This window comes from Lepus europaeus, chromosome 3 (genome assembly GCF_033115175.1).
Source record: "Lepus europaeus isolate LE1 chromosome 3, mLepTim1.pri, whole genome shotgun sequence".
Taxonomy (NCBI): domain Eukaryota; kingdom Metazoa; phylum Chordata; class Mammalia; order Lagomorpha; family Leporidae; genus Lepus; species Lepus europaeus.
In genome coordinates, this window is record NC_084829.1 from 57,057,301 (window position 1) to 57,084,174 (window position 26,874).

Below are 26,874 nucleotides of genomic sequence, written 5' to 3' on the forward strand. Positions count from 1 at the left end.
TCTTTCTCACCCCCTCAGGACTGTACCACACAAGTTTTATAAGTTTCATTATCTACTGCCACAATCAAAATGAATAAAACCTCAAAGGAGCAACTTCTAAACAATAAAAATTATATACTAACTTCTCATAAAAATATTCCTTAAACAATCACATTCATACTTCAAACAACACCATTTTTAATTGGGCCTGCCCCAACTTTAGTATTCCTGAAATATTCAGTGGACCTGGCCCACTCAAGGCTACACTGGGATGCCTCACAGCCTTAGTGTCTTAGGGCATCTGAATTATTACAAACATACTTCTAAAGCAGTTTAAGCACATGCTGTCCAAAGCTTTATAATGAAACCATCTGTCTTGTTATGTTGCTGCAAATGAGGTAGGTCACTGTTTAATACTTACCTGTACCTGCTGCTTCTGTGTGTTTAGCATATTTGGGTCGATTGACAAGGGCCCAAGAACACTGACCATTAGTTCTTTTTCCATAAGCCACTGCTTTAACTGGGCTTCTATGGTCTGGAATTGAGTTAGATTATTGGAGGATTCTTCTAGTTTTTGTTGTCTATCAACTGTTAATTTGTTAAGTTCTTGCCACTTAGAATCTAAAAGAGAAAGGATGAAGATGGTGATTGGTTTTTACACATTTAACTATATCCATGAAGAATATATGGTATGATTTAACATAATGTATAAGGTTATTGTTCTATTTTTATTATTTATTGATTTAAGAGGCAGAGCAACATGAAGAGAGAGAGAGTGAGAGAGAGAGACAGAGAGACAGAGACAGCTCTTCCATCTACTGGTTTACTCCACCAAATGCCTGCAACATCCAGGGCTGGGCCAAGCCAAATACAGGAGCTAGGATTTTCATCCAGGTCTCCATCATGGGCAGCAGGAATCCAAGTACATGTGCCATTATCTACTGCCCCCCAGGGTGCATCAGCAGGAAGCTGGATTGGAAGCAGAGGTGGGACTCACTCCTAAGCACTCCAACAGGGGATGTGGGTGTCCCAAGCAATGGCTTAACCCATTGTGTCACAATGCCTGCCCCTCATTCCACTTGTATAACACTTTTTGCACAATTAATTAAAAATCTAACCGAGGAGAATGAATTGCTTCATTAATACAGGTTTCAGGAATACAGTGATTATATGTCAACTGAATATAAGAAAACAATATTAAAGTTTAATCCAATTTTAGATGATATTGTCGAGTATAGAATATTCCTAATTCTGAGAGCCCCATTCCATCTAGACATCCAACAGATGTCTAGATGTTCATTCAGTTATAACTAAGCTACTGCAAAAATGAACACTGACCCTTTCTTTAATATCAAATCTTCAGTGATCAGTTTTAGACAAATGTCTCTCAAATGTGTATACCTATCCCTAATCCTTTTCTCCTATTAAAGTCACACATTAACAACTAGCTTCTGGCAAGCTACAGGAAAAAAATCCTACCAACATGTTAAACTCAACATTAAAAGATAAGAATCTCTATATTCCTGTCAAAACTGATGGATTATTATTTTAAAAAAAGGCCCCGAATCTTTTTTTTCTTTTCTTTGACAGGCAGAGTTAGACAGTGAGAGAGAGAAACAGAGAGAAAGGTCTTCCTTCTTATGTTGGTTCACCCCCCAAATGGCCGCTACGGCCCGCGCTGCGCTGATCCGAAGCCAGGAGCCAGGTGCTCCCTCCTGGTCTCCCATGTGGATGCAGGGCCCAAGCACCTGGGCCATCCTCCACTGCCTTCCTGGGCCACAGCAGAGAGCTGGACTGGAAGAGAAGCAACCGGAACTAGTACCTGGCGCCTCAACTGGGACTAGAACCTGGGGTGCCGGCGCCCCAGGCGGAGGATTAGCCAAGTAAGCTGTAGCGCCGGCCGGATTATTATCTTAATTTTAGATCTCTTTTAGAGGTTGTCATCTGTCCCATGTCACTAAGATGCAGTAATTCACTATTCTCTTTCACAACTCTCCTATCTCTCTTACATCTTTGGACATAAGTCCATTTGACCCTTGTGATGTTTTGCCTACACCAGTGGTACTCAAACAGGAGCTGCGTTAGAGTTGCCTGTAGGGATCACTGACACAGACTGCTAGGGGCCAGCTCCAGCATCTCTGGTTTGGTAGCTGTGGATGGGGTCTGAAATTCTGCATTTCTAACAGGTTCTCCTGTGACTCTGATGCCACCGGTCCTATGAGAATACTTGAGACAGACAGACCTGCACGACTAGTTTTCTAATAGGTGTCCCTCTATTAGTTTTCTCAGCTGTAATCTATCCAGTTCTAAAATAAAAGCCCTAAAAGAGAAATCACTCTTACGCACTTCACTTCCCTGGTCCAATCCTTCAACAACTAATTCCTTGCAACTGTGATGATAAAATCTGAAGACTCACTCTGTGCCATGCAGGACCTCCCAACCTGGTCCTGGTGCATGAACCTGAGGATGCATCTTCTAATCCAGCCCTGCTAATCTTGCCATTCTGACAGGAACAAGCAGTTGCTCCAAGAGGCACCATGCTGCCAGGCTCTGCCTCTGCTCCCTGTCTCCCAATGCTATCCTTTCTTCACAACCCTAACCTCTGCTACGAATCTTTTTCTGCTTTTCCCATCCCCAAGACAGCAGGCTCCCTGTAGTCAAGGATTACTGATCAGAACACTCAGTCCAAAAGCTGAGCACATCAGTCACTTAATAAACATTCATTGATGGAAGAGATTAGTTGATTTGAGAGATTTCTTTTTTTGCTTTGTATAATTTACTAAAGGGCTGATTTTAGTAGAACACAATCTCTAAAATGTCTAATGACATAATCTAATGACGTAAGTCTATATGATATGTTCTAGACAAACACAATCTGAAAACAAAATAATGCAATTAAAACAGTCAGGAGAGAGAAATATCAAATCATCAGGAAACTTTCTTGAGATACACATTCCTCACTCCCAGTCCTATTTTAAAATGTCTGGGTAGTACTTCCCCAAGTAGTTCTGATATCCCAAGGAACAGGCACTGAATCAGGAACAATTACAACACAACGGGAGTCTCTACAGCTGGATCAAATACACCTTTGAACATTTTGGTACCTTAGGGCAACCTTTATCAAACTAAAACACACTTACAGATTTCTGAATGTATTACAGTGCACCTGACTCTAAAGGAAGGCTCGTATTTAGATAAACAGAATGGAACAGTTGAAGGTAAAATAATCATTATAATCATAGTATCCACTTTCATAGCACTTCCTGTGTGCCAGGTCCCCTTCCTCTAAGCTGTACACACATGAACATATTGAAGTCTCCCAGCAAGATTATTAAGTACGGAGAGTTATTGTCCTTATATTATACTGATTTTCCATTATAATGATGAAAATTGCTTAGATAATAGGGCTTGAAAAGCAGTCCGTACAGGGGTAGGATGGGGTGGGAGGATAATTCTGGGTAAAGAACCAAAACCATCAGTTAGTGCAGAGAGCTACTTTTGAAGTCAGGCCAGGGGACAGAAGGCTGCATAACTTAAGGAGCTGAAGAGAGACCCAGAAGTAGCCCTGTGAAGGGGATGTACCTTTTCCAAACAAATGAACAAAATATTTAAACTAAAATGTAGTAAAGCATAAAAGAGAAAAAAGCATATAGATAGTAAAAAGTAAATAAGCATTAAAGAAATCTACAGGATTCCACACATGGCATGTTACTAACTAGTATCTATCCTCTTCAGAAAAATAAAGTGAGGTGCTGTGATCACTAGGATATGCCAGCTCTCACTACAATATAATTTTAAATGACACTTAAGTGTAAAAAAATTAATTCTGGGGGCCGGCATGGTTGCGTAGTGGGTAAAGCTGCCGCCTGCAGCACTGGCATCTCTTGTCCTGGTTGCTCCACTCTGATCCAGTTCCCTGATAATGTGCCTGAAAAAGCAGCGAGAGATGGTCCAAGTGTTTGGGCCCCTGTATCCTTGTGGAAGACCCAGAAGAAGCTCCTGGCTCCAGGCTTTGGCCTGGCTCGGCACTGGCAGCTGGGCCACCTGAGGAGCGAACCAACGGATGAAGACTCTCTCACTCTCTCTCTCTCTCCCTTTCCCTCTCTATTTCTCTGTAGCTCTTTCAAATAAATAAATAAATCTGTAACATTAAAGTAAATTTGAAAATAGAGGAAGCTGTTAGATGTTTTATGATAAAGCTATGTTAAAAATAAAAAATGGCCAAGCTTCTGTTCATGGACTTTGGCGTAAGGTATACAACTTACCTATCTCAGTCAACATCTGCTTCCATCTGGGTGCCTCAGGAGTATCTGGGTTTTCCTCCAACAGCTCTGTCAATTTGTCTTTCAACTCCTGCACTTTGTTTACATTTTGCTTCAGTTCTGCCTCAAATGACTAACAAGGGGGAAAAAATAAAGTAACTACATTCAAGTAGGCCAACATCAAAGGACAGAAACACAATTATGATGGAGCGCTATTTTGCCCTTCTCCCTGGCATGACCAAAAGAGGTAAAAAAAATCTACCCCTGAATGCTACAGTGTGTAAGAACCTGGATTCAGCAGTTAATTATTTTCCTTGACTGCAGGATAAAAGAATCCCACAGAGGACACCATAGCGATGGAGCTAATGACTCTCCATTATATCCATTATCCCTATTTCTGAGGAAGAATTTCATATTTTTAAACAAATCCCTTGGGGAAAAAGATGACATCAGCAAGATTATAATTAATATCAGCCTTGATAGAGGCTGCTGGAACTTGAGAATCTACTAGTGAATAGGCACTTTTTTGGCAATACATCAGAGTTCAAATAGAGTTTAGTAACTGATAGAAATTTTGCCACCATTGCTACTACACAAAACCATTTTCCCACCCTTGACAGATATAGAAAGAAATACGTTTTTAAAAAAGAGAGGCCAGTAGCTACCCTATTTTATATTAGACAGAACAGATCTCTAATACACTTAGCCCTGAAATAAATCTTTCCCAATAGCTGACTGGTTAATATCTCAGAATTGAACTGACTTTTTAAAGGTGGCAAGCTTATTATACCCAACAGTTCACTCAACTTTAGAAGGTTGGTGTGCAAAAAAAAAAAAAAAAAAAAAAAAAAAAAAGGATTGTTATCATCAATCTCTGCAGGAAGTCACATTAAACAAAACTGTCAAATTCTTCATTGAATGTTACAGAACCATAAGCCAGAACAGAGCTCCCTAGTCATCAGGGCTCAGTTCTGAATGCTAAGCCACTCTCTTTCACCCATAGGCTGTACCTTATTCTGTTCAACTTGGGTTTTCACAGCTTCGGTATCTGTAGGTGTAGGTGTCTGATGCCATTTTGTCGCAGTCTTGTTCATTTTCTGTAACCACTTCATCATTGCACTTGATTCTTCCTGAGCCTTTTGCAATTTGGAGAGCTTAGTATTCAGTTCTGCTATTTTGTCTTTGAGTAAGAGGCCAAGATCTTCATAACCATGACTTATGTCAGTCATGTCCTTTTTAATGGATGTTAAAGCTGAGGTGAAGAAAAAAATTTTACTGTCACATTTCCAAGGTGTTTGGAGTGGATGTCTACAAATATGCTTTATGTGACATTCCTTTCTGTTTTGTCACTATTAGGTCTATTATGATAAAGTCAGACTTTTAAAAATGAAGATGGAAGATCATTTTATGATGCTATTTAATGTTAAATAATTTAAGAACATTGCAAAGTGAAATACAAAAGGTGTTTAAAATGAAATAAAAAATCCACATAACAAATGTTAATTAGTGATTCGTCAGGCACCAAATTCAAACAAATTCATTCAATAATGTTATACCAAGTGACAGAGTACCTCAACCACAAAGAAGGAAACACAACCAAGTGTCACACCCAATGACACGATTTCATTAGTTTCAGATGAACAAAACTTCATGGAATGTTATGTAAATATGATACCTAAAGACACTGTCACCATTATACTAGATGTCATTTTACTTCATGTTTGAAATTTCAATTACCTACTATTCACTTTCAAAATGACTTACAAGTTCAATTAATCAAAATCATTTAAAATTACTACTTACCTTTATTTGCCAAAAAATCCTGCGTACTTGTGTCTGTTCCTTCACCATTTAATATAACTCCACCTACAAAAATATAAAAACCGAATTACAGATATCTGGTATATTTCTACACATTAACAGTATATGGCATTGAATCTAATCCCATAAACAGTTTCTACTGTTTAAATATGTTGCTACTATTTGTGACTACTATTTGGAAATGTAAAATACTGATTTAGTTTCAAATCCAAATAAAGAACCAAAATTAAAAATCAAACTACCTCTTCTTTTGTATATACATATAATGAATATATATATAAAATGAATATATATAATATATGTAATATTTATTCTTAAAGCACTAATATGATTGCCTCAAGCACTGGAGTTTAGACATTTGTATTAAATAAATCATTAAATATTAATTCAGAAAAAACGTGAGGAAGTTGCTTTACTGCTAAAGCTAGCTCAGAAGGTGCTCAGTACATACGTGTTGGACAAAGCATAAATGACTGATGAACAACAGTGTGTACCTTACTAAAAGATGGAAAATTGTCTGGTACGGCTACACAGTGTTACTTGGAGTTTAAGGGAAGCAGAATGATGTAAAAAGACATGGAAAACAAGTTGAAAGTAAAAAAAAAAAAAAGGAATGAAAAATCTATTGTTAAATCCACATTAGTCAAAGAGAGACTGCAAGCAAGCACAGTGGCTAGGAATGTCTGAGCCTTGGTGTATGACCCACCTAAATTTAAATCCCAGCCCTACTAAACACCGGCTCTGAAACTGGACACACCAATCAGCCAAACTCACAAGCCCAACTTGGTCTAGTTTGTAAGATCAGTGTGAGAGCTAGAGACAGATAACCACTGCCTAACGAATAGGAACTACCTGCTTAAAGTAACTATAATTTCTTGTTTTTTTTTTTTAATAAAACCATCTAGCATTGGTACGTTTTTCAACATCAGAATATGAAAAAATCAATTATCCATTGGCCATTATCCAAAACACGAAGATACTTCCCAAACCAATCATAAGAAAACAAGTAGAAATTTTTTTTTTAAGATTTATTTATCTGAAGGGCAGAATCACAGAGATGGAAAGAGATCTCCCACCCACTGGTCCAGTCCCCAAACAGCCACAAAGGATAGGGCTGGGCCAGGCCAAAGCCAGGAGCCTGGCACTCCATCCAGGTCTTCCACTGCTGCCCACCCGGGCATATTAGCAGGGAGCTCGACAGGAACAGGAGCAGCCAGGACTCCAAACAGTGTGTATACAAGATGTGGACATCACAGGCAGTTTAACCTGCTGTGTCACATCGCTGGCCCCAGAAATATTTCAATCTTAAGTTTAAAAAGAAAATCACACATAAGCTGGGTTCAAGTCTTGCTCAAGTCCCAATTCCAGCTTCTCACTAATGTGTACCCTGGGAGGCAGCAGGTAGTAGTTCAAGTAATTGGGTCCCTGCCACCCAGTGGGAGATCCAGATTGAGTTTTCAACTCTGGGCTTTGGCCTGGTTCAGCCCCAGCTTTCGCCTGCATTGAGGAGTGAACCAGCAGATGATAGTATACTCTCTCTCTCTCTCCCTCCCTCTCTCTCTCTGCCTTTCAAACAGATAAAATAAATACACACACAACATATATTTTAATCACACACAAGGGCACTTCAGATGGAGATAAATATATCCTGTAGATGCTCAAGACTAATTCCTACCATGCTTGGTAGTTACCAAGAGTTAAAAAACAAAGTAGTAATAATACTAATAAACTGTTTTGTACCTACTGCCAATAAAAAGGGGTCATAAATTACTAAAACAAATAAAATACAGTAAAATTACTTTTATTAAAAGAAATACAATCTAACATTTCAGGAAACCCGATTAGGAGAGAAAGGAGAGATCATCACTCTCTATATAATATGGGTATTCCCTCAAATGGGATTAATAGAGTGGAATAAATGTTTGGTTGAGAAAGGCCCAGCTGGAATGTAAGTATCACAATAGGGACAGCTGGGGGCCTGGTTGGACTAGATAAACCACAGGGGATACTCAGAGTCTCAGGATGCAGGCATGGGACTGCCTTCTGTCTATTCTTGGATTTAAAAAACAAAAACAAAACTTTATATGGTATGATTTTTCAACTAAAGCTGTACCTCTGACTTAATTTTATAATCAATATTTATACATGACTCTCACCTTTTGTTGTTAGGAGTAACTCAGCTATGACTTAGATTGCGATTTAGATATGCTGGCTAACATATGGTATGATTGTTTTCTTTGGGAATAGAGTACACAATAAAATGGATGGGAATAAAATAAGAGAGGTCCAAACTACAACAAATAGTTTGTTTCCTTCTCTCATTTTCTCCCCCAAGAGACCAGCTCATTTCTTCAAAAATATTAGAATGAGAATAAAAACATTTCAAGTAGAATTTCAGTATTTCCATTTAATTAAAATAAAAAGCACACAAATTGGAATCTGATCCATCCCTTTCCCCTATACAATGTTCCTTATACTTACACATTTTAATTATAGTCTTTAATAAAATGAAACTTAAGAAGGACCTGAAATTTGATTAGTACAGACATTTTTCCATGGCAGGTTTCAGTAGGTTTAAAATACCATCATTCTTGTCACTTTCAATCTGTATTTTTATTTTGTACTTGCTATGTGCTGGTTTAAAAATAACATACACAAATAACACCGACATGGATGAACCTGATTCTTCCAGTTTTGTCATGGAAATAAAGCACATACCTGATTTAACTGCTGCTATTGCCTTTGCAGGAGTAGTCACTGCACTTATTAGGTTACATAATGAGATCCCACTGTTGTTCACTTTCTGGATCTCTGGTGTTTTTAAAGTCCACTCTTCTTGTAATTTCTTGAGATATAAAAACACATTATTTTTTAGTCTTAATATTTTCAGAGTTGCACATTATAGTTCAATTTCTTCAACATATCTCAAAGTAAGAATGACTTGTGGGGGTAATGGATAGGAGAAAAAAAGCACCATCCTACTTGTTCCCCCAGCCCAGGTGACTGTTAGCACTGTTAGCACTGAGAAGTAGGGTAAGGGCCTTCTGCATTCTGTTCCCAGCCATAGAGGAAGTCAGGCTATTCCTGGCTGCCATGAGTTCCAAACTGTCAACTGTAAGTGTAAAACTGTAATAGGTAGGAGCCAAATTATAAGGTGACATGTGCTAGGAACAATCAAAATAAATAAATGAGAATTCAGAATTCCATTTAACAGTGAATTTTAATCATCAAAATGTCAACAACTTAAAAAAAAAACACTGCTCCACAAATTTAGACTGTAAAAATTGCCATAACTGATCCTATGACCATTAACTGATTTTATGATTTGAATCAGTTAAGCAAAGACTTGTGAATTGTTTGTGCAGGAAATTCAAATAACCTCTCTCCTCAAGCACTAGGTAAAAATGCTAAATGAAAGAGAAGGATATTTTACTATTGAGAAATGGTAGTAATAACTGAAACTAAGTAGAGGTTTGAAGGGAAAAGAAACTTGGATACTAGAACAGTTTGCAACCTGCTATTTCACTAATGTATCTTTAAAAATGAATTAACTGAAAGATTATGTCCTTATGTCATGATTTACAGGGTACCAAAACATACAGCACATATATGAGAATGATCTTACATTAGATCATAAGAAACTACCATCAGTCTTTTAACCATCGATTACTGACACAGGCAAATGAAAAATTCACTGTAGACACAATGAGTCACCTTGGTTTCCTCCAAAGATTTTCCTAAACGCTCCGCACCAAAAGAAGGCTGCACAACAGGAACTCTTTCTGTGGTTTCCTTTATCCAGGACTTCAATGAGTTAACAAGGACTTGGAAAGCATCCAGCTGCTCTTGACAAGAAGTTACAGCTTCTTTTCTGGATAAGAAAAATAACAAGAACTGAAGCCACAAAAATGTGCTCCAAAGGACTAGTTATTAAGAACTATTCTATTGTTCTTATATTGGGCTTAATATGAAACAAACAACTTCTACACACATTCTGACCCTTTGATACAGGAGGAGAGGTTCATGGGTGGCAAGTGCAATCAGCTAAATAACTATTTTCCTACTCCACAGGCAAGGTTCAGAGCAGCAGACAGGAAACCTGTAACCCATACGTAATGACACTCTACAATGCTACACAAACTCGAAGACTACATAAACAGTTTTTAACATTATTTAGATTCAATAAGCTTTGATCTGAGCAGGCACAGAACCAGAGAGGAAATGTTTACAATACACATGAGGAAAACAGTGCCACCTAGTGGTTACTACGCTATACTACAGTCATGTTAATGGAAAAAAACTGACGAATTCAGGGGGCGAACAGGTTGAAGCCTCCCAAAATGAAAGCTGACTGCAGGGTTTTAATGGGCGCCTCTCCCACAGATTCAGGAAGTTCCACAGTGCACTACCTACGTTCAGCACCAAGGAGGGTGCGCGCGTGCCCAGCCCATGACTAACTGGGAGGACCGTCACATTCGACATGTGGGTGACATGTGCATATATGTGAGCGTGTGGGATACTGGCAGATCTGAATGCACTCACTGCAGCTGGACTAATTACTGATGACTACATCGTTTTAAAGTTGGACCCATCTGAAAGGAAAAATAACCTACAGATTACTTAAGAAAGCCAAGAACATTTCTTCTGTGCAATGTGCATTAAATACCATGCCTTGATGAAAAGCATAGCCCTGTGAGTAGCATAGGCAGCACTCAAAAGTTTTATGTAAGAATTCTGAAGAAATAATGAAATGTAGTTGAGAGACAAATGACTATTTTCTAATTTGGGAGGGTCCTTATATGAAACTTCAGTGAAATCAGATGGATATTCTAAATTTACACGAGATCAGAAATACCAAAATTAAGTCAAAAGAATTTTTTCTGCACAGCTTCACCTTAGACTCATGCTTGTTTCTCATCTTGTTTTTTCATGAACTCATGTTTATTCTACCACTCTTTAAAAGATGAACTATTTTACATAAAAGAAGGCCAATGAAACACTATTGAGTGGCCAGTGTTGTGGCACAGTGGGTTAAGTCACTGCCTGGGCCGCCAGCATCCCATATGAGCACTGGTTCAAGTCCCAGCTGTTCCACTACCCATCCAGCTCCCTGCTAATGTGCCTGGGAAAGCCGCCTAAGATGTCGCAAGTACTTGGGTCCCTGCCATCCATGTAAGAGATCTGGATACTGGTTTCAGCCTGGCCCAGCCCCGGCCATTTGGAGAGTGAATCAGTGGACAGAAGAGCTCTGTCTGTCTTTTCCTCTCTCTGTAAAGTTGTCAATCAAATAAATAAATAATCTTTATTAAAGAAGTATACTGAAATTGCACATAGATTCTGAATTGAACCCAGAAAGTAAAGAATCACTAGCTGCTTCTCCAGGTTATTTTAGCCTTTGCAAATACAAATGTGTTATTTGCAAAGGCTTCAGAGACTATAGTGAGTTTAGATCACTTTTCTTATGTAGTGTTTTCTACTTTTATATAAGAAATACTCAATTTTCATCCTATCTTAACAGATAATACACTTAACAGCAAAAAAAAAAAATCAAAATATAAAAAGAAACATAAAATATAAAAAAATAGCCCCAAGGTCATTCTTGAATTTCCAAAATTGTTTTAGTTACCTATATAAGTAAATCAAAGTAACTGATTCTAGTTAATATCCGGAAGAAAAAATTTGAAGTAATGCTTACTTTTCTTTGATGGTATCCTCCATTTCCTTAAATTTCTTTGACAAATTATTTGTCTTTTCAAAAACCAAAGCCTTATCACCAGGCAAGCCATGACTGGATATCTCCTTCAGGACACTATGCAAAACTTCAAGATCTTTCTTGTGTTCTAAGAATTCAGAAGTTGATTCCTATAGAGGAGTCAGACATTTAGTCATTATAGATATTGACAGATCTTCAAATGACATTCCATCCAGAGATACGTATGGGACCAGAATCATAAGGAAGAATGATTCAGTCCTCTAAATATAATAAACATGCAGATAGGCTATTTAAAAGAGAGCACAGAAAACTTAATTTAATCTAAAAATCATAATCTATATTTTCTCTCTATGGGTTCTGGCACATAGATGCTACTTATAAAACTCTGATACATGTGATAAAAGGTATTTATTTCTAATAAAGGAGCCAAAGTTTAAAGGAGAAGATGGGGTTTTATCTACTTATAGGAGGAAAACAAATAGTTACTGCTCCATAAGCAACTAAAATGATTGCTAATCCTAATTCTGCTAGCGGATGTATGAGCTCATCTTAACTATGAAGCCACTTGATGACACCTGGGGAGTATTAGAGGTACCTGCATATACTGAGACAATTCAGTGACATCTTTCCCTGGCACTTCCACCTCAGTAAGAGCCTGAGTTTTTGTTTCTAAAAATGTCTGCAGCTTTTCTGAGAGGTTTTCAAACAGTTCTACTTTGGTTTTCAGCTCCTCCATTTTGGCAAGTTTCTCTTTGTGTTTATGACTTGCTTCCGAAAACCGCACACACAAGTCCTTCATTTTCGCTTGCAATGAGGATGCGGTGGACGGGTCTGTTGTTTCCATAAACTTCTTCACTTTTTCATTCATGGCATTGATACTGCTCTGACGACCTGCAATATCTTGTTCCAGCATCTGAAACAGACCACATATTGCCTGTGTCTTACAACGACGTTTACAAATAATGCCATAGGGTTTTTAAAAAGTTACTATTCATAACAACATGAGCTTGAACAACCTGTGACTAAGGAGGTTAACGGTTGGAACTGAATGACAAGCTTGAGCTGTCCCTGGAGGAATCCCATTCCAAATCTCTTCAAGGGGGAGCTGGGAACAGCTGGTTAGTTGCTTGGGAGAGGCAGGGGACTGCTGCTACTTAGCCATCTCTGGGCTCTATTGGAGCCTGGGGATTAGCCATGGTCCTAATTTTTGAAAGGCTGGACAACAACAAGCCTGATCTGATTAACCTCATGTGCAGCTGGCTGAAGCAACAGTAAACTAGATAAGAGTCAATGTATGCATAAGCCCTCTATAATTAATAAACATTCATGAAAAAGTATACCAAGCCTTTTGTATATTCCTTTGCAGAGAAGTCGTTTTGCACATTTTGTTCAAGGGCTACTTTTCACACTGTTACAGCCAGGAACTATCTCTTTTTCTGTGCCTAAAACTATCCTAAACTCACTTGCTCTTGGAGCTTATAAAACTGTTTCTTGCTTTTTAACTGTAACTGGGATTACTTTTTTTTTTTTTAACTTTTTTCACATGTTACTTACAATGTTCTTACTGATGATATCCTGAAGAGCAGCAGAGTTTAAGGGCACTTGACCCTTGTTCTTTGAGAGAACTTTCCACACTGGGCCATCCAGTCCAGCATTTCATCCAAGCCATCCTGCACGCTCAGCGAGCGGGTCAGGGTTATCTGGAGCTTTTTCATTTCGTTCGTTAACGGACTTGGACAGATCATCGTACCTCCCCACGATGTCATCTAGTCCAAAACACATTAGGAAATGTTAGCCACAAAGCTTTCTTTGCCGCATTTCCTCTTCAAAAAATACACTAAGGTGAATCATAAAGTTGCCACACAAGAGTTAGAAAAATGAAAAGAAAGTTTAAAGGCTAAATTAATAATGCAAAATTAGAATGGTATCTAATAACCTTAAACAGAAATCCAAGCGGAGAATAAAAAATGAATTCTCTGAAACATAACATCTACATTTGAAAAGAGATTTTTGGATGCATAGACATTTTCAATTGTCCCAGAGAGATGAAAGAGTGGTCTGAACATTGGTCTGAAATAAGTAATAGATCTCAAACTGACATTTGGAATTAGCTATACTTACTGATAACCACTCTGGGGAAAAGGTGGACAGGCACCCAAGTAAATTCATGGAGAAATGGAATTAAAGGTAAGTTTAACTTTGGTGCAAAAAAATTTCAAAATCCACACATAGGTATATTTTTTTTCAAAATACACATTTTCCATGAACTTTCTGAAGGACCCTTTGTAACTATTCTCAGGAGACAAAATATAGTTTACAAAATTAATCTTTACATATACAAATGATCACACTCACTCTTGCACTCTCCCTCTCCTCCACCCCTCCCTTCTCTTCTCTGTCCTTCCTCACACAAATATATGCTAAGTTTCTGTTATTCCATTTGGCAATGCAAAAAAATTGATAAAACAGACAAAGAAAATCCTCTTAAAGTTGAGATTATGTTTTCTATAACATGCACAAATGAAAACTGATTTAAAAGTTTAACAGGAGGAGCTGGCACTGTGGTTCCATGAGTTAAGCTGTGCCTGCCTGCAAGGCCAGCATTCCACAGGAGTGCCAGTTGGAGTCCTGGATTCTCCACTTCAGACCCAGCACCCTACAAATGCAGCTGGGAAAGCAGCAGTACTTGGGCCCCTGCAACCCACGTAGGACACCTGAATTGAGTTCCAAGCTCCTGGCTTCGGTTTGGTACAGCCCCAGCCATTGCGTGGGGAGTGGACCAGCAGATGAAAGATCTGTCTGTCTCTGGTTCTCCCTCTCTCTTTGTAACTCTGTGTTCCAAATAAATGATTTTTTTTTTTTTCAAAAGAAAAGTTGAATAGCAGACAAAGTGGGAAAATAAGCTCAATAGGTTAGCCAATCTCATATGAGACACACTATTTTTGATTCTGAAGATTTATGATACTAAGCAAATCCTCTGTCCTGGTTTTCACTTGAATATAATGCCCTATAAATTTTTTAAAAGATTTATTTATTTACTTGAAAGTTAGAGTTACAAAGAGAGAGGAGAGGCAGAGAGAGAGAGGTTTTCCATCTGCTGGTTCACTCCCCAGTTGGCCGCAATGGCCGGAGCTGGGCTAATCCGAAGCCAGGAGCTTCCGCTGGGTCTTTCCAGTCGGACGCAGGAACCCAAGGACTTGGGTCATCCTCCACTGCTTTCTCAGCTCACAGCAGAGAGCTGAATCAGAAGTGGAGCAGCCAAGACTTGAACCAGTACCCATAAGAGATGCCAGCACTGCAGGCAGCGGCCTTACCCGCAACACCACACAGCCAGCCTCAATGCTCTACATTTTAACATCCTATATTCTATATTATAGACCAATGAGGAGTTCAAAGAACAACGGTTTTTAATACTCATTTGTCTCTGCAAAACAAATCTGTTTTTAATTGTGAATTTAATTGATCTCTTATTGTCTAAGAATTTGAAAAGCATTTTAATTATTTCTGGGTGCTTTAGTTTGATACATTATGGAATGCTTCAGTAAAAGAAATTATATGGAAAATAATATAACCAAACAATATTTCTGTTTTGATTGTTCAAATACTACACTGTAAAAAAAAAACAGCTTGACAAATTTTCACTGAATTTCACAAAATTTCACTGAGAGGTTAAGTTTAGATGATCTAAAGAGACAATCATGCTCCTGTTTCTAAAACATAACAAAACCCACAGGAATGTTTGAGTAGGGAACAAGAAGGCATTCAATTAGCACCAAGATTCTGTAAGCAGATTCAAATATGATCCATAATTTAAAAGTCACAAAAGCAGATGGTCGAAATTGCAGCTTGAGATTGTCAGGTGACCTAACAGTAGAGCTAGAAATGTGCCATGGGACTCCAAATCCCATTAGGTTGGCATGTACCAATGCCATCTTGCTAGTTAAAGTGATCAGTTTAAGTTAATAATTGATCATAAAGATAGGATTAACTGTCAAAGGGGTCACATAAATAAGACCAGTGCCTGCTAATAATAATTGATAGAATTAAAAAGGAGAGAATGACCCAACATAGGAAGCAGGATATACAGCAGACTCATAGAATGGCAAATGCCCTAAATAGCACTCTGGCCTCAGAATCAGCCCTTAAGGCATTCAGATCTGGCTAAAAAGCCTATGAGAATTTCTCAGGCATGGAAAGCCAAAACACTATGGCAAAAAATAACCTAAATGAAAGATCTCTGTGAGTGAGATCCCAGGGGAAAGAACAGGCCATCAAAGAAGGAAGTATCTTTCTCTGAAGGGTAGAGAGACCTTCCACTTTGATTATGGCCTTGTCTAAATAAGGCCAGAGTTTGTGGACTCAAGAGGCTTCTATAGCTTTGGAAGCTCTTGACAGGAGTCTTGGGTGATTACTGACATCATAAATAAGAGTGTCGGGGCCAGCACTGTGACATAGTGGGTTAAAGCCCTGGCCTAAAGTGCCAGCATCCCATATGGGTGGGGTTCTAGTCCCGGCTGCTCCTCTTCCAATACTAGTCTCTACTATGGCCAGGAATAGCAGTAGAGGATGGCCCAAGCCCTTGGGCCCCTGTGCCCGCATGGGGGACCCAGGGGAAGCCCCTGGCTTCTGGTTCCGGATCGGTGCAGCTCTAGCCCTTACGGTCATCTGGGGAGTGAACCAGCAGATGGAAGACCTCTCTGTCTCAACTTCTCTCTGTAACTCTGTCTTTCAAATAAGTAAAATAAAATCTATAAATAAATAAATAAGAGTGTTAATTGTTAAATCAACAACAGGAGTCACTGTGCATGCACTTAATTCCCATGTAGGATCTCTGTCCTTAATGAGTTGTACTATGTGAATTAATGGTAAAACTAGTATTCAAACAGTACTTATACTATGTGGGTGAAATCTGTTGAAATCCTTACTTAGTATATACTAAGTTGATCCTCTGTATATAAAGATAATTAAAAATGGGCCGGCGCCGTGGCTCAACAGGCTAAACCTCCACCTGCAGCGCTGGCACACCGGGTTCTAGTCCCGGTTGGGGCGCTGGATTCTGTCCCAGTTGCTCCTCTTCCAGGCCAGCTCTCTGCTATGGCCCGGGAGTGCAGTGGAGGATGGCCCAAGTCCTTGGGCCCTGCACCCGCATGGGAGACCAGGAGAAGCACCTGGCTCCTGGCTTTGGATCAGCGCGATGCGCCGGCCGCAGCGGCCATTGGAGGGTGAACCAACGGCAAAAAGGAAGACCTTTCTCTCTGTCTCTCTCTCTCACTATCCACTCTGCCTGTCAAAAAAAATAATAATTAAAAATGAATCTTAATGAAGAATGGGATGGGAGAGGGACTAGGAGATGGGATAGTTTGCAGGTGGGAGGGTGGTTATGGGGGGGAAAACCACTATCATCCAAAAGTTGTACTTTCAAAATTTATGTTTATTAAATAAAAATTTTCTTTAAAAATCTTATATGTGAAAAATTTAAGTATCTAAGTACATTCTATTTTCTACCATATGTGACTTATCATGTACGTCAAAATATAATTGATCAACATGCCAGCAATAAGTGAATAAAAATGTTACACCCAGAAAAAAAAAGAGATTGGCAGGTGAGCCACTTCTCAATTGGGCAACTCTGTGCATTAACAGGTGAGTAATTCCTATAATATCTTTAGCCACGGTGAGTGGGCTCCCAAACAAAGTTAGCTATTTTTGTATAATTAACACATTGAGTGTTACTGTTGGCTATGGACTGCATGTTTTGAGATGGGGCCTTTGGAAGGTGTGGTGTTGATAACATAAAAAAACATATATTTGGTCTTTGACCATGGGCTCCTGGAACAGAGCTCCTAAAACCCTTATAATTTTCTGATCAACAGGGGTACTAGAAGTATTTTCTGCACTGATATTTGATTTTAGATCCACGTTCCTGATACAGATCTCCTAAGACTGTCATAATCTCTTGAGTGATACAGTGACCAACACAGCTCCTAATTCCCTGGGAATTTCCTAGGTGACAGGAATGTCTTTTCTAATGAGGTGACCTGTGGTGGGCTCCTGGATAGCTTCAGGATAGGGGCTGCTTGCCAGGGGAACAAACCATGTGATTAGAGAGTTGAAGTTTTCAGTCCCAGCTCCTGATGCCCAGGAAAGGGAGACTGAAGGCTGAGTTGATAACAACAGGCCATGATACAATCAATCATGCCTATAAAATGAAGCATCCATATGGAATCAACCCAGATGCCCATTAACTGATGACTGGATAAAGATATTGTGATGTGTATACCCTATGGAATACTACTCAGCCACAAAAAAGAACAAAATCCTGCTGTTTGCAACAAAATGGATGCAACTGGAAACCATTATACTTAGTGAAATAAGCCAATCCCAAAAAGACTAATCTTGTGTTTTCTGATATGTGTTAGTTAATACAAAATACAAAAAAAAAAATGTTTAGGAATGAATGAACATCTTGTGATTTGGTTTTTTTTTTGTTTGTTTTGTTTTTTTGGTTTTATTTTTAGCCCTTGTTTATACTCTTGTGGAACTGTGGTCTTCCTACTTTTTACTTGTTGAATACTACTGTTAGTGATGCATTAAGCCTGTGATTATAGAATGGATTGAAAGCATGTTTTTGTAAGAATTAAAGAGAAGGAGGGGCCGGCGCTGTGGCGCAGTGGGTTAACGCCCTGGCCTGAAACACTGGCATCCCATATGGGCGCTGATTTGAGACCCAGCTGCTCCAGTTCCGATCCAGCTCTCTGCTGTGGCCTGGGAAAGCACTAGAAGATGGCCCAAATCCTCAGGCCCCTGCACCTGTGTGGGAGACCTGGAGGAAGCTCCTGGCTCCTGGCTTCAGATCAGCACAGCTCCAGCCATTGTGGCCAATTCGGGAGTGAACCATCGGATGAAACACCTCTCTCTCTCTCTCTCTCTCTCTCTCTCTCTCTCCTTCTCTCTCCTCTCTCTGTGTAACTCTGACTTTCAGATAAATAAATAAATTTTAAGAAAAAAAAGAGAAGGAAAGAAGGAGTGGGATTGAGTAAGGGAGAAAGGAGGGAGGGAGGGAAGTATGGCGTCTTTTTGGAACTGTGCCTATGAAAGACATGAAATCTGTTCTCGTTATATTAGTTAAAAATTTTTAAGAAGGGCTGGGGAGCTTTTGGAGAGGTGAACACATGAAAATTTCTGGAGAATGGCACGCAGGGAATGGGTATGCAAGTTCCACACATCTTTTTCCACACTTCACCCTAAGCATCTATTTCATCTGTATCCTTCGTAATTTCAATGTTAAATGTACTCAAGGATTGGGGTGATGGAAACATCACTGTTTAGCCAGTTGCACAGAAGTACAAGTCACAAGCCAGAACCTGTGACTAGCACCTTAAGTGGGGGTTGAGGGAACTGAGCCCTTGAACTCTGGGATCTGATGTTCTCTCTAGGGAGACAGAGTCAGAACGGAACTGAATGACAGCATATGAGGTGGGCACATCCACTGGAGAAGTGCTTGTTGTACAGGCAAACAAAACCTCACAGATCTGGTGACAGAAGCATTCTACACTGGGCTGAGCGAGGTGTGAGCATGGTCTAAGTGTTTCCTCTCAGAGCACGCAGTAAGGGTGAAGCTCTCATGAATGTGGTTAGAGCGATCACAAGAAGAGCAATGAGAAAGATGATCTTTCTCTGCTACTCTCTCCCAGGTAAGGACACAGCAAGAAGGTGGCCATTTATCAATCAGGAAGAGGGCCCTGTCCACACTGGTATCTGGACTCTGAGCCTCTAGCCTCCAGAACTAGGAGAAATTACTGCTTACTGTTTAAGCCATGCAGGCTACACCTTTTTGTTATAGTAGCCTAAACTAAGATTGTCAGCTTTGTACTTCTTAGCGATCAAATATTCTCATTAGTGACTTTTTTATTTTAGTAACTAAAAAGTATTCTAGAAAAAGTGCAAAATGAAATCTGCTACAAGAATGTATGTTCCTTTTCTTTTTTCTGAGGAGTTGGATTTTCAAGAAACTCCTCTATATCTGAAATACAGCTGCATACATTTCTAAGAAATTGTGCCAGCTGTTATTTAATGCTATAACTAGTACTCCAACAGTATTTTTTCACTTTGTGTTGCTATGTGAGGGCAAATTGTTGAAATCTTTATATATACTAAACTGATTTTCTGTATATAAAGAGAATTGAAAATGAATCTTGATGTGAATGGAAGGGGAGAGCGAGTGGGAAAGGGGAGGGTTGCAGGGGGGAGGGAAATTATGGGGGGGGGGGGAAGCCATTGTAATCCATAAGCTGTACTTTGGAAATTTATATTCATTAAATTAAATAAATAAATAAATTTAAAAAAATTGTGCCAGCAAGAATTTTGAAAATATTAATATAACATGAATTTTAAAGAACTCAAAATCAAACTATGTACACTTAACAATGGGGAAATGTCAGGGCCAGCGCTGTGGCATAGTGGGCAAAGTCTCCACTTGCGGTGCCGGCATCCCACATGGGCGCCACTTCAAGACCCAGCTGCTCCACTTCTGATCAAGCTCTCTGCTGTGGCCTGGGAAAGCAGTAGAAGATGGCCCAAGTCCTTGGGTCCCTGCACCCGCATTGGAGATTCGGAAGAAGCTCCTGGCTCCTGGCTTCTGGCTTCCTCAGATCGGCACAGCTCTGGCAGTTGTGGCCAACTGGGGAGTGAACCAGAGGATGGAAGACCTCTCTTTCTTTCTCTGACTTTCAAATAAATAACTAAATCTTCAAAAAAAAAAAAAAAAATAAGAGGGCTGGCGCCACAGCTCAATAGTCTAATCCTCCACCTGCGGCGCCGGCACACTGGGTTCTAGTCCTGGTCGGGGCCCCGGATTCTGTCCTGGTTGCCCCTCTTCCAGGCCAGCTCTCTGCTATGGTCCGGGAGTACAGTGGAGGATGGCCCAAGTGCCTGGGCCCTACAACCCATAGGAGACCAGGAGAAGCACCTGGTTCCTGCCATCGGAACAGCGCGGTGCGCCGGCCGCGGCGGCCATTGGAGGGTGAACCAACGGCAAAAAGGAAGACCTTTCTCTCTCTCTCTCTCTCTCACTGTCCACTCTGCCTGTCAAAAAAAAAAAAAAAAAAAAAAAGGACATGTCAAAATGCCTCTTCAAATAATAGAAATACAAATAAGTAAGTTTTCTTTTTATCGCCTTCAAATCATCATGCCTGAGTCTTTACAGCAGTGATCTTCAACGTGGATGTGCAAGGTAACTCACTGGGACAGAGGAACAAAATGTCAGAACTTCCATTCATAACTGCATCTTAAACTTAAAAATTCTATATTGCTATGTGCCTGGAATTATAATACGTATAATAATCTATTAATATGGATGTGTAACTTATAAATATTATAAACAGAAAATTACTTATTAACGGGGTTCATGGTCAATAAGGCTTGGATGTGTATCAGAATGTAAAGGACTTCCCTTCCACAGAGTGGTTATAGACGAATGAACTTATATTCCTCTCTTCATATAAAATTTCTACTCAGATTTTAATTCATGCTCTATTTGGGGAGAAACATATGTTTAGGCATCTGTTATAAAAGTTTTTTTTTTATTTCACACATGACTACACAGAAATATATAATAATTTCAACCCACATGTTAAATATTATGAAAAACAGCAAAGTAAAAACCAAAAAATGTATTAAAGACAGTAAACAACATTTAGCTGGTTAGTAAGCCACTGTACATTTAATAAAAACACTGTAGGTAGACACAAAGATAACATGAAAGGTCTTCAGAAAGCTCATGGAAAATGTATTAGGAAAAAACTATGCATGGGTTTCAAAATATTGTTTGCACCAACATTATCTTTTAATTTTACTTTTCCATGAACTTTTTGAAGTTCCACTGTACAATAGCCCTTTCTCTTAAGAAATGTGTTTATCTAATGCAAGAAGGCACAAAAACACTATTATAACTGTATACAAGTGTCTAGTTTCCCTGCAGAACTGGGGTAACTGTACCCCTGTGAGACCCCTAGCTCACAGAGACGTGAGAACACTGCTTTAAAACACACCTCTTAAGTTCTTGAACTCTTACTCCCACTGTTGATAAGGATACTCACAGTCTATTTTGGCCCTAAATTGGAAGTCTAGCTCTGCCCTGTCCCATCAACCAAGTAGATTTTACAGTGTCCTATTCTTTGTGGTAGACAATATAAAGTTTTCTCAGTATACATTCTAAATATAAATATGCTCTTTCCAAGCTACACAGCTCCCCACTAAGGTTCCAGTACACCTGCCAAAGAAGGCATACCTTCCCCCAGATTCAACATTACAGGTCAGAGATAAGGATGACAAATAATGCAATACATTCTTGTGAGTGTTTTTTCCATATCTATTAAAAGACCTTTATTTAGAATTTACCAGTGAGACAGGAAACAAAACAATGAATATCTTACCCAGTGTTTTCTGGATATCATTCTTGGCTGGAAGTAACGACCCCCTGGCATCCAACAGCACTTCAGCCGTTTTCTTCAGTTTTTCTACAGCCACCTGCTGACTTGATATCTGTCCTTGCAGAGCCTGTAGGAATAAAAGCTTTTCAATTACACTGCAGAGGAATAAATAATATGTTTAAAATATGAAAATAATTATTTACAATAAGATACATTGGACAGAGTAAATTTTCCATCATAAAAACTCTCATCCTTGTACACTTACCCAGAGTTCTCAGAATAATGCTAGTTACAAAGCAACATTAGCAAAAGAATCAAGAAGTCTAGAGAATACAAATTCAATCTGGAAATAAACCCTAGAGCACTTGTTGACAATAATTTGCCTGGTTCCTGACTTACCCTCTTACTTTAGCTTCTACTCCCCCATAACCCCATTTCTAGATTTTGTGCACTATCCCCCTAACATCAAAACAACAGCAGCAACAGGGGCTGATGCTGTGGCACAGCAGATTAAAGCTGCAGCCTGCAGTGCCAGTATCCCATACAGGCGCTGGTTCTAGTGACAGCTGCTCCACTTCTGATCCAGCTCTCTGCTAATGCACCTGGGAAAGCATTGGAATATGGCCCAAGTGCTTGGGCCCCTGCACCCATGTGGGAGACCTGGAAGAAGCTCCTGGCTCCTGGCTTCAGCCTGGCCCAACCCTGACTGTTGAGCCATTTAGGGAGTGAACCAGCAGATGGAAAAATCTCTCTCTGTCTCTCTCTCTCTCTAACTCTGCCTTTCAAATAAACAAATAAATCTCTTAAAAAAAAAAAACAATGATAATAACAACAAAAGCCTCAAACAACAACAAAAGAAAAACTCAACAACAACAAAAAACACCTTTGGGACTATTTCTGACTGTAAGTAAGGAGACAATCAAAGACTTCCATATCATTAGATCCTGAATCAGTATCTATTCCTATTTACTTCAGTTAATTCAACAAAATTACTGAACATCTAACAAATTCAAAAAGGTTTGCTGCATTTTGTGAAAATAGAAAAGTAAAGCAGACACAAAGCTTACCCACAAGGATCTTAGAGTCGAAGGCAGAGAAAGTAATAAATCCTGAAGGTAAGAAAAATTGCTGGAAGTTGACATGAAAAGAGGGAAATGAGGGCCTCCTCTGTGGTGCTGACACTGAGTCGGGGCCTGAATAAAGTGTGGATTTGGACATGTACAAATGGAGAGAGAAAACATTTCCCAGCAGGACAAATACAAGGCACAAAGATGCGGATAGAGAAATCACAGGAGAAGCGGGGAGGCCTGTCCAGTTTGAGAATGTGCATGGGTGGATATACAGAAATAGGGCTGGAAGACCAATAATGTTAAGCTAATGGTTTACATTTTGTCCTGTAGAAATGGGGTGTTATGGGGCTAGCATTATGGTGTAGCAGGTGAGACAACAGCCTGTGATGCCGGCATCCTCTATGGGTGGTTAGTGTCTTGGCTGCTCCACTTGCCATCCAGCTCTCTGCTCATGGCCCCAGGAAAACAGTAGAAGATGGTCTAAGTACTGGGGCCCCTGAACCCACATGAGAGACCAGAAAGAAGCTCTTGGCTCCTGGCTTTCGCCTGGTCCAGCCCCAGCCCCTGCAGACATCTGGGGAGTGAACCAGAGGATGGACAATCTCTCTCTCTTTCTCCCTCTCTGTAACTCTGCCTTTCAAATAAATAAATTAATAAATATTTAAAATTTTTTAAAAAACAATGGGTAGTTATTCAAATCATTTGAGTAAAGGGTTGAGTAGGAACATCCTCAGGGCTGAACAACAGGAAGGCTAAATTTGTGACCCTGCAAGGGAAAAATTTAATGAGACAGAAATGAATCAGAGACACCGGAAGTGAAAATGCAGTGAGGAACACTGAGGGCTGAGGACCAGGGCAGTTTTACTACTCTGTCTGGGCTGAGAAAGTGGGATTGGTTGCAGAGCTGGAAAGCATACAAAGGACTTGCTAATGTTACTAAAGCTGCATTGTGCAAGACAGTAGCCACTAACTACCTGTGGTTTTTAAATTTATTTTAAATAAATTAGAATCAGACAAAATTACAAATTCAATTCCTCAGCTGCATAAGCCACATTTCCAGCACTTAGTGGCCAGGTATGACTAGTGGCCACCATATTGGCCACAGCAATTACAGAACGTTTCCATCATCTCAGAATGTTTTATTTTATTTATTTATTTTTTAAAGATTTATTTATTTTACTTGAAAGTCAGAGTTACACAGAGAGAGGAGAGGCAGAGAGAGAGAGAGAGGTGTTTCATCCGATGGTTCACTCCCGAATTGGCCACAATGCCTGGAGCCGTGCCAATCCGAAGCCAGGAGCCAGGAGCTTCCTCCAGGTCTCCCACACGGGTGCAAGGGCCCAAGGACTTGGGCCATCTTCTACTGCTTTCCCAGGCCACAGCAGAGAGCTGGATCGGAACTGGAGCAGCTGGGTCTCAAATCGGCACCTATATGGGATGCCAGCATTTCAGGCCAAGGTGTTAACCCACTGTGCCACTGTGCCACAGTGCCAGCTCCACAGAATGTTTTATTAGTACTGCTCAACATAGTAGGAACAAAGGATGAGATAAGAAGCATCCAGTTTTTGAGCCTAGGTAAGTAACAGAGTTTGTGAACAAAAGTAAGAATAAATTTCAGTGGAAAGTAGCTGCCATTCTCAAATTCATGACTTCAGGGTGCTTCTGGAACCTTCATAAGGAGGAGTCTCTAAACACAAGCCGGAACTACATAGGAAGAACTGTCAGGAAGGACACCTGATGCAACCGCTAAAGGCCAAACCACAGCAACACCAGAGAAGGGCATGGTAAAGGCTCAGGGAAGATTCTTGTAGTCAAAGGAATGGGAAAGGAAGCCTGCGCCACAGCTTACTAGGCTAATCCTCCGCCTGCAGCGCTGGCACCCTGGGTTCTAGTCCCATATGGGGCGCTGGTTCTGTCCTGGTTGCTCCTCTTCCAGGCCAGCTCTCTGCTGTGGCCCGGGAAGGCAGTGGAGGATGGCCCAAGTGCTTGGGCCCTGCACCCACATGGGAGACCAGGAAGAGGCATCTGGCTCCTGGCTTCAGATCAGCGCAGCGCGCCAGTCGTGGCGGCCATTTGGGGAGTGAACCAACGGAAAGAAGACCTTTCCCTCTCCCTGGTAAACAAGACCCCAGCAGAAGGAATAGGCCATCAAGGAGAGAGGCACCTTTCTCTGAAGGGAGGAAGGAACCTCCACTGTGAAATGGCCTTGACTAAACAAGTTCAAAGTCGGTGAACTCAAGGGACTTCCATAGCCTAAACAGCTCATAGCAAGAGTCTCGGGTGATTGCTGACATCATAAATAAGAGTGCCAATTGTTAAATCAACAACGGGAGTCACTGGGTACATGCTCCCCACGTAGGATCTCTGTCCTTAATGTGTTTTACTATGAAACTTAAAAACACTACTAAGCGAACAATACCCTATACCTTGTGCGGTTGTGTGAATGCAGACTGTTGAAATCCTTGCTTAGTGTATACTAAGTTGATCTTCAGTATATGAAGGTAATTGAAAATGAAACTCGATAAAGGGCGGGATGGGAGAGGGAGAGGGGAGGGCCACAGGAGGGAGGGAGGTGGGGGGGGAAGCCACAACAATACAAAGTTGCACTTTGTAAATTCACATTTATGAAATAAAAAACAAACAAAGTAAACAGAAAAAAAAAAGACTTTTCCCTCTGTCTCTCTCTCTCACTAATTATGCCTATCAAAAAAAAAAAAAAAAAAAGGAATGGAAGAGGAGACAGAAAATAATGTGATCACAGAGGAAGAAATGAGTGCCAAATAATTCTATCCTTATGGTTTGGGTATGGTTCAAGTGTGACCTTCACAGGTTCATGTTAAGAGGGGGAGTGGTAGCTGGCATCGTGGCACAGTGGGCTAAGCCTCTGCCCGCATCCCATATGGGCACCGTTTCTTGTACCGGCTGCACCTCTTCTGATCCAGCTCTCTGCTATGGCCTAGGAAAGCAGTAGAAGATGGCCCAAGTCCTTGGGCCCCTGCACCCACATGAGAGACCCAGAAAAATCTCATGGCTTTGAATCAGCCCAGCATTGGCCATTGCGGTCATTTAGGGAGTACACCAGCAGAAGGAAGATCTTTCTCACTGTCTCTCCCTTTCTGTCTGTAACTCTACCTTTCAAATAAATAAATAAATAAACTTTAAAAGGGGGGTGGGGGCTTTAAGAAGTGAGGTCATTAGGTCATTGCCTGAGTGCCCCAAGAAGGGATTAAGGTCATTCTCCAGGGACTCTAGCTTCTCACAGAGTGAGTTATTATGAAAGGGGCTCTCCTCTCTCCAGCTCCTGTCTCCCCACCTGCTCTCTCCCTCTCTAATGTGCACTCCCATGATGACATCTGCCACAAAGTGATGCAGTCAATGGCACCTTTGCAGAGGCAGCACCTTGCTGCCTGGACTTTCAGTCTCCAGAAGTGTGAGATAAGTAAACCTGCTTTTTTTTTTTTTTTAATACAGTCCATCGGTGTTAGGTTTTTCTTATAGTAATGAAAAAGGAACAAATACATTCCCCCAGCTTCAAGGTAAGAAAGATGTTGCAAAAGGTTAGCAATTTCTTATTAGTTTAGAAATGACAATGTAAACCA

General features: G+C 40.2%; 1 protein-coding gene across 1 annotated transcript in view; it reads right to left on the reverse strand.

The window, feature by feature from the left end:
- The window catches only part of LOC133755991 (dystonin-like), a 492,822-nt gene that overhangs the window by 102,969 nt on the left and 362,979 nt on the right, over positions 1–26,874 (reverse strand). Inside the window, 13 exon segments of the mRNA XM_062186300.1 lie at positions 401–600; positions 4,245–4,374; positions 5,252–5,493; positions 6,045–6,107; positions 8,781–8,907; positions 9,777–9,933; positions 11,758–11,924; positions 12,371–12,688; positions 13,330–13,383; positions 13,385–13,411; positions 13,413–13,484; positions 13,486–13,541; positions 22,209–22,332. Coding sequence (XP_062042284.1) covers positions 401–600; positions 4,245–4,374; positions 5,252–5,493; positions 6,045–6,107; positions 8,781–8,907; positions 9,777–9,933; positions 11,758–11,924; positions 12,371–12,688; positions 13,330–13,383; positions 13,385–13,411; positions 13,413–13,484; positions 13,486–13,541; positions 22,209–22,332 — 1,737 coding nt within the window.